The 8,073-nt window shown below is 63.4% G+C and overlaps 1 protein-coding gene across 1 annotated transcript; it reads left to right on the top strand.

Moving 5' to 3' along the window:
- Nucleotides 1–2,529: 2,529 nt before the first annotated feature.
- SHISA8 (shisa family member 8) lies at nucleotides 2,530–7,548 on the top strand (the record flags this gene model as incomplete). The annotated part of the gene is made up of 4 exons (XM_082666795.1): nucleotides 2,530–3,053; nucleotides 5,722–5,855; nucleotides 6,631–6,777; nucleotides 7,154–7,548. The coding sequence occupies 4 exons, from the start codon at nucleotides 2,530–2,532 to the stop codon at nucleotides 7,546–7,548; spliced, it is 1,200 nt and encodes a 399-aa protein (XP_082522921.1).
- Nucleotides 7,549–8,073: the final 525 nt, after the last annotated feature.

Genomic DNA, 8,073 nt, shown 5'->3' with positions numbered 1-8,073 from the left:
GGAAGCTGAGCAGAGCACCCAATGATGCCAGGACAGTGGGAGCAAGAGAGGGGCCCAGGGAGGAAAGCATTGGAAGACTTGTTCTGGGCCCAGTAGGGTGATCCTACCTGGGAAGAAGCCACAGTCCCAGGGGGCAGCGACAAGCCTCTTTAAACCTAGTGCCCAGCAATAGGGTGGGAAAGTGGGGAGAAGCAGTCACCTTCCAAGACCCAGTAACACAGAGGACTGCTTGGCAGCGTGTGACGGGGGCACTGATACAGACTGGACAGTTTGTGCCGTGGTTCCCATGTCTAGGAACACCAGCTAAGGGAGCAGAAAAGGATGCACCAGAAGATACAGTTATAATATATAAATAAACAGAATAATAATCTGAAAGTTTGACAGCAAAAAGCAAACTAAAAACCAGTTACAAAACAGTATGTAAAGCCTCAGTTGTCCCTGGTGACGGGATTAAGGCAATTTCATTTTATCCCTTTGCTCATCTAGTTTCTTTTTTCTCTAAAATGGTAATAAAGTCTTTTAATGAGGTAGGGTCCTCCGGGCTGGGCGTGTTTGTGGGGGGCGGGGGGAGGAGCAGGCTGTCTCTGGCCAGGGCACAAGGAATCACCCTGATGGGGGAGGGCATTATAGGGAGGTCACCTGCCTTCCCATTTTAGCCCTGAAATTAGCCTGTCAGCCCCTCATCTCATCAGCAGAAAACCTGATCCTCCTTTAAATGTAAATCCTTCTCCCTCTTCCTCCCTCCACCTCCTCCATTTTTATAAGCTGATCCCAGTTGCTGAGTGAAGAGAGGATGCAAGGGGGAGCAGGAAGGGCCCTAGGAGCCCAAATTCTTTATCTGAAACTAGAGACTAGAGTCACTTCATTCATTCAGCAAATACGGCAGAGGCCTGCCCTGTGTGGGAACATCGGGGAAGTGGTCCATGCAGCCCTTGCCCTCCTGACGCTCCCATCTAGACAGTGGGGGGCCCCGTATTGATCCCTGACCCCAAACGGGCAGTTTTTGATGTTAAAATGAGAAACAGGCAGAGAAAAGCAAAGCACCTGGGATCGGGTCATATTCTCCAATTAAAACTAACTTCAAAAACACAGCCGAGGGCTTCCCTGGTGGCGCAGTGGTTGAGAGTCCGCCTGCCGATGCAGGGGACACGGGTTCGTGCCCCGGTCCGGGAAGATCCCACATGCCGCGGAGTGGCTGGGCCCGTGAGCCATGGCTGCTGGGCCTGTGCGTCCGGAGCCTGTGCTCCGCAACGGGAGAGGCCACAACGGTGAGAGGCCCGCGTACCGCAAAATAAAAAAAAATAAAAATAAAAAAAACACAGCCAAGTAGTGCTCCGAGTAGGTTCCATACCTGCCCTTCACCCTCTTCCCCCGGGCTTGAGAAAGGACCTGAGCATCCTGTGGGGACCAGGGCAAAGGATCTGCCCATGGCTCTGCCCCCAGGCGACGCCCTGCTGTCCTCATACAAGGCAGGGGCTAAACCAATCTCCTCCCTTTCACACCTGGGGTGGCGGAGAGATCCCAGGAGGGCGCCGACCAGGCCAGGTCCATCGCCCATAGGCGTGGGGTCACCCCAGGACCCCAGCCCGGTGACTGAGAAGTTCTTGGACCAGGGTGTGCGCCCCGGGGTTAAAGCTCCTCCCTAGGTGGCGCGGAGGGGACCCATACTTGGCCCTCTGCTGCGGCTCTGCTGGGAGTTTCCTTCCCACTTAACATTCCCTGCCTCAAGTCACACCTGTCTCGATCGGAACCGATGGAGGAGACGGGAAGGAAGGCGGGTGGGCAGCAGCGACTCTCTGGGGCTGCTGGGTCCCTTCAGTCCCCGCACCTGTGAACCGAAGCGCTCCCGCGGCGGGCGTAATGTCCGAAGTAACAGTTCCGAGAGCCTTGAGCTGAACCTTCTGGAGCGCCAGTTCCGGGGAATGTTTGGGGGAGGCCTTCGGGGAGGGTCCCTGGTGGGGCACCCAGGCTGTGCGGGCCCTGCCGCGCCCCCTCCCTCCCGTCGCCTCGACCGCACTCCTCCCTCGGCTCTGCTTCCCTCCCGCCTGCCCCCCTTCCCCCCGCTGTCTCCCTCCCCCGCCCGCCCGAGGCCGCGCGGAGCCGGAGCCGCCGCCAGAGCGCGGGCAGCGCGGAGCGGGCGGCGGGAAGGCAGCCGTGTCCGGCGGCCCGCCGCCCCGGCTAGGCCCCAGACCCGCACACCCGCCGGGCCGGGGAGAGGCCGGGACCGAGCGCAGGCGAGGACCCGCCGCCCTGCCCGGGAGGAGTCCCAGGGCGCGGACTGGCTGCCTCGGGTCCGAGGTGAGGCTCGGCGCAGGACGCGCCCGCCGGAGGCGCGGCCCCGCGAGCCCACCCGGGTCTGGGGTCCTCTCAGGAGGCTGACGACCGAGGAGGTATCCGCCGGGAGCCAGCGCTAGGACGGCAGGGCGGGCTTGATCCCTGCAGGCGCGGGCGAGCGGGCCCGGAGCGCGGCGGGAGGGAGCCGCGGCGCGCCGCCATGCGCCGGGTGCTGTAGCCGAAGGCGCGGGCCCGATGGAGCGGGCCTGGGCGCAGGGGCTGCGCGGAGGCCGCGGCCCGCCGGCGCTCGGTCTCGCGCTCGGGCTGGCTCTGCTGCTGGCGCGGCCGCCGTCGGGCAGCGCGGGGTCCCCCGAGGCGCAGGAGCCGGCGGCGCCCGGCACGGCGGCCCCGGCCGGGGGCGACCGCTGCCGCGGCTACTACGACGTGATGGGGCAGTGGGACCCGCCCTTCAACTGCAGCTCGGGCGCCTACAACTTCTGCTGCGGCACGTGCGGCTACCGCTTCTGCTGCCACGACGGACCGCGGCGCCTTGACCAGAGCCGCTGCTCCAACTACGACACGCCGGCCTGGGTTCAGACTGGCCGGCCTCCCGCGCGTGCCCGCGACGCCACGGTGCCCCGGGACCCGGGCCGCGAACGCAGCCACACGGTCGTCTACGCGGTGTGCGGCGTCGCCGCCCTGTTCGTGCTGGCCGGCATCGGGGCGCGCCTGGGCCTGGAGAGGGCGCACATACCGCGCGCGCGGCGCACCGTGACCAGGTGAGAGCGCGCTTGCCGGGGCCGGGGTCCAGGATCCCCTCCCAGCCCAGGGACGGGTGGCCTGCCAGGTGGGCGCCCCCTCGCGATCCCTCATCCTTCCCGCCCTTCTCCGAAACTCTGGTCCTCTCAGCAGCCCCCTCCTCCAGGTTTTCCCTCCCTGCTCTGTCTCCAGGTCTCTCTCGCCCCCCACCCTCACTTCACGGAGGGAGACAGCTGATACTGCTCTGTCTCCCCTTGACCTTCCGGCGGGAGCTGGGTGCTGGGCCGCCTTCCCCCGAGGCTCCCGCCTCCTCCGGAGTGGGCGGGGAAGGCAGGTCGCTCGACCGAGGGCACAAGATCCGCGCCTAGGGGAGGGGACCTGGGGCCCCCGAGCCCCACTAGCGCAGGGTGGAGGCGTGGGTCCCCGGGGAAGGGACACTTTCTATAGCTCTCTTGGCTCTCTCCCCACTTTTCCCTCCCTCCTCCCCTCCCACCCCGCATAGTTGTGACTCAGGCCTGACCTTATTTCCCTAGGATTTTTAAAAGGCCTCCCCACTCACCCCACTCAGTGCCCCCAGGCAGGGTCAGGGTATCCCCCTGTGTAGAAGCGGACCTGAAGTGTGTATGTGGCGGGGTACAGATTCGTTTTTGGTGAGGCCTGGACAGGTGTTAGCTGAGTTCTGAGTTTCATGTGACGTGGGGGCCACAGGACCCAGGTTCTCTTCCTCAGCTGGGATGGGGCTCTGGGATTCTGTGTCCTGACCCTGGAAGCCTCACCTGCCCCCGACACACTCACGCCCCCCCTGCCCCCGACACACTCACATGCCCCCAGCCACCCCCATCCTGGGCCCTGCACCCTCCTCACTTGCTCACCCAGGTCCCCGCTCCCTTGGCTGTGTGGGCTGCTGACATGTGTAAGACAGTCAGGCTGGTACTTAGAAGTGACAGTGGAGAGAGGCCCCCATGCCTGGGTGGGCTAGGTGTGGACGCTTCCCCACTCCTAGACCTCAAGGGCAAGAGGGCTTCCTTGGCACTCCACGGCATCCCTTGTCCCCCAGACCACTTAGGCCACCAGCTCCCAGACAGCTGTAGGGCAGAGCTGGGCCTGGAACCCTGGCCTCAGCTACTGTGCTGCATCCGTGATGTGCAATGTGGTGGCTCTCAGCCTGGGTCCTGGATGCTTCAGAAGCACGGCCTGGGCTTCCTGAGCTTGGAGCCTCATGCTGGGGGAGGGGGAGAGGACAGGGCCTGTTCTTGACCAGAGTGGGGCAGCAGGAACTGAGGGCCATGATGGTGTAGAGGGGGTGGCTGGGGCAGCCTAGTGACTCGTTCACTGGAACCCACTTCATCCTCAGGGGACCGGGAAACAATTCTAGTAATGCTTCAGGAAGAGCTGGATCACCCCTGATGTGCTGTGTGGCCCGGGCCAGTGCCTTCCTCTCTCTGGGCTTTAGGGTCCTGTGTGCCCTGACTCCTGCTTCTTATCTGGGGAGACCTGGAGCCTAACTTGAGTTTGTGTGTGGCTGTGCTCTGAACCCCTGCCCTCCCCTCAAGTCTCACCCTTAATTCTGCTGTGTTGAGGTTGGTGGTCAGGGAAGGCTTCTCAGAGGGTTTGGTGAGGAGTCGGAGTCTGTCTTTGGAGAAAGTTTTTGCAAAGGTTCAGAGGCATGAAAATTGCTCAGGTGTTTGGGAGGGCTGGTTGGTGACTGCTTGCTCGGAGATGAGACCACAGGTGTGGGCAGCTGAGGAGTGGGCAGGGCATGAAGGTCAACTCAGGCAGGCACTAGGAGACTTTCAGACCCTGCCACATTGCAGCCAAACTGCGCCCACCCCAGGTGTCCCACCTCCAGTGTGCTTCTTCATGAATCAGTCATTTGAGGCCCCAGCTCCAGGAGGGAGAGACCAAGCTAGGAGAAAATCATGGGTTCTGTGCTCTGAAGGCAGCTGGGCTGAAGGCTGGGTCTGGCTGTCTGTGGGGAAGGCTCAGTCGGATTCCGTCACAGCTGGGTGGGGGCTGGGTGTCCTGGTAGCCAGGGAGGCGGCTGCCCAAGGTCACACAGCCTTTGGTGCGGGGCTGCCACTGCAGGATCTCCTGGTTCCTCCTTCCCCTCATTTGTCTGTCCTCCGTGCTTGTGCTGGCAGCTCTGTCCCAGAACCCAGCAGAAGCCCCTGCTGCAGGAGGGGCGTTAGGTAGGCAGGTAGAAAAGGCTTCCTGGTAGAGGAAGGGTTTTGGTGGGGTTTGAAAAATGAGTAGGAGTTTTCCCGGAGGAGATGGAGGAAAGTAACTGATGCCAGAGGGAATGGCACAAACAAAGTCCAAGAGCCTGATACACTCACAGAGCTTGTGTTGGGAGAGGAGGCTCAACATGGAGGGTCTGGGGGAGTGGACTCCAGAAAGGGGAGGAGGGGAGCCTTTGGAAAATAAGGTGGCCCTGGTTACACGTGACCCCATTGGTTTCCTGACCTACTCTGAGAACTGGCCATGTGGAGGCTACAGGTCGTGCCTGGGAGGGGAAACTGGATGTATGAGGTCAATCACAGGAGAGAAGGGGTGCCAGAGGGGTTGAAAGAGCTGCCCAGGGCCACACAGTGAGAAGCGATGGCTGGGGCTGGCCTTTGATAGACCAGACCTGGCTGATGGGGAAGCAGGAGGCATGGAGGGCTGCTTGTCACCACTCTTTCCCCACAGGACACTGACAGAACTTCTGAAGCAGCCTGGCCCCCAGGAGCCACTGCCTCCACCTCTGGACCCACCTCTGGGTAGCTGTGTCCAGGTGCAGATGGGCGATGGCCTCCCCCGGGGCTCCCTCCACAGGAGCACAGGTGAGTAGACTAGCGGGAGGGTGTTTGCTGATCTACAGCACAGAGCCGCCCTTGTCTGAGGAGGGCCTGGGAGCAGGGGAAGGGGTGTGCTGAGGCTGTGAGCTGTTTCCCAAATAGAAGTGAGCCGCCTGCCTCTGCAGGTGTGTGAGTGGGCAGTGGGCAAGCTAGTCAGCTCCTCTTGTTGGCCAGGGTCCCTCGACGGGTCCTGCAACGTCCAGCCTCAGGGACTCTGTGAGGAAGGTTCTAGATTCGGGGATCCCCAGCTCAGGCTCTGGGGTCTGCCTGGTTCTAGGCTCTGGCTCAGTGCCCTGGGGTCCGACTGGCCCACGGCTGTGGCCTCCTGTGGGCCTCTTCCTTCAGGCTGGTGCCTCCCTCTTGGACTCCTGCTGGTGAAGCAGGCTTGACAGCACCTCCCCTCCCCCCAGTATGGGTTCCAATCCTCAAATATTCTCTTCATCTCTGGGAGAAGCAGGTCCTGGGCCTCAGTGCCAGGCTCAAACGTTACGTGCTGGCAAGTCTTTTGTTAGATGAGCACCGGCTCAGGGCTGGCCACTGTTACTCACGTTATTCTGAGCCAGGCCCTGTCCTAGGCACTGGAGAGTCTGTCTTCAAGAGTCAGGTTCTGCTCTCAGGCTCCAAGGCGTAAGTTCATAAGTCATCTCACAAGCTCTCATTGAATCGTAGCTGGGGAGTGGGCTGCGAAGAGGTGGTAGTGCAGGGGCAGGGTGACCTCCGGTCAGCGGGCCGAGTCTCATCTCCTCCCTCCCCCATCCAGACAAGAAACGCCCCATCAACGTGCCCCTGGCTTCGGCGACAGCGGGCCCCCCGCGCGCCCCGCGGCTGCAGGGCGGCGGCAGCCTGACGAGGCAGCCGGACTACGCCAAGTACGCCACCCTAAAGGCAGCCGCGCTCAAGGCCGCAGGTGAGTGGCCAGGTTTGTGCCCGGAGCGCCGGGCCCACCGCACCCGGGGTGTCCAAGCTCCAAGACTGCAGGGCTCGGGGTCCCAGTTCGAGTTCTAAAGTTCCCAGCTTCCGCATCGCGCCTACGCCAATCGGCTGCCACGCCTCGGCCGTACCCCCCCCCCCCCCCCCGATCAGGCCGCCTGTCTGGGACGCCGTCGCCGAATCCGGAGCCGCGGGCCTAGGAAGCCCTAGTCTCCAGCGGCCTTTTCCCGTCCTACCCCCTCCCCGGTGGGGCTGAGACCCAGGCCCCTGCGGACTGTCCCAGCCGGGAGGCTCTGAGGCCCCGCCCCCGGAGCCTGACCACGCCCCCGACCCACGCCCATCTGTCCCCGCAGAGGCCTCCCCGCGGGACTTCTACCAGCGTTTTCCCGCGACTGAAGCTCCCCCGCCGACCCTCCCGGCGCGAGCCCGGAGGCCCCCCGAGGACTTGCCTGCACTTCTCGACGCCTGCCCCTGGGCCCCGCCGGGCTACGTGCCCCCCGCCGGCCCCACCCCATCGGGCCACTACAAGGCCTGGACGGACGGCCGCCCGGCCCAGCCCGCCCCCCGCGGCCACCTGGCGACTCATGCCTCCTCAGCGCCCCGGAGGCCCGGCGACGCACCCCGGCGCCAGTTCAGCGTGGAGAAGCTGCCCGAGGCCTTCAGCCCGCAGCCCCCTGGCCTTTATGGCCGCGCCAGCCGCGGACCCAGGCACCTGAGCACCAACAGCAAAGCCGAGGTCACCGTGTGAAGAAGAGGCCGCTCGTTCTGAGGCACTGCACTGCCAGGAGCCCTCTTCTGCCTGGGGGACTCGCCATGGGCTTGATCGGGGGGGCCCAGGCTACCGGAAGGAGGGGTGCTGGCCATGAAGGCCAGCCCTTCTGCCTGCCCACTGGACTAGGAGCCTCGGAGCCTGCAGGGCTCCTGGGCCCACTTGGGTAAAGCCAGTGGTTCTGTCCTAGGGGCCTTAGGGCCCGGTTCCTTGTGTAAATAAACCCTTTTCTGTGACTCCCAACCCTGAGAATAAAGAAGCCCCAGCTTGGCTCTGCGAGGCACTGATGGCGGAGGCACTGGTCATTGACGGGACAGACGGCAGTGCCGGCAGAGGGCACAGCATGTGCAAGAGCAGAGGACTGCTCCTGAAAGCTGGTGGGCAAAGGTTCTGGGAGCCAGGGAGAAGTAGCCGGAGAGGGTGGTCAGGGCTGAATGCCAGGCTTAATGTCCACACCAGTAGGAGCCACGGGAGAGGGCGCAGTTAGGCCCCAGCCATCTTGAG

Source organism: Grampus griseus (genome assembly GCF_964374135.1).
Source record: "Grampus griseus genome assembly, chromosome: 11".
In the NCBI taxonomy this organism is placed as follows: domain Eukaryota; kingdom Metazoa; phylum Chordata; class Mammalia; order Artiodactyla; family Delphinidae; genus Grampus; species Grampus griseus.
The sequence above is the reverse complement of the archived record's forward strand: the minus strand, read 5'-3'. Positions and strand labels throughout refer to the sequence as shown.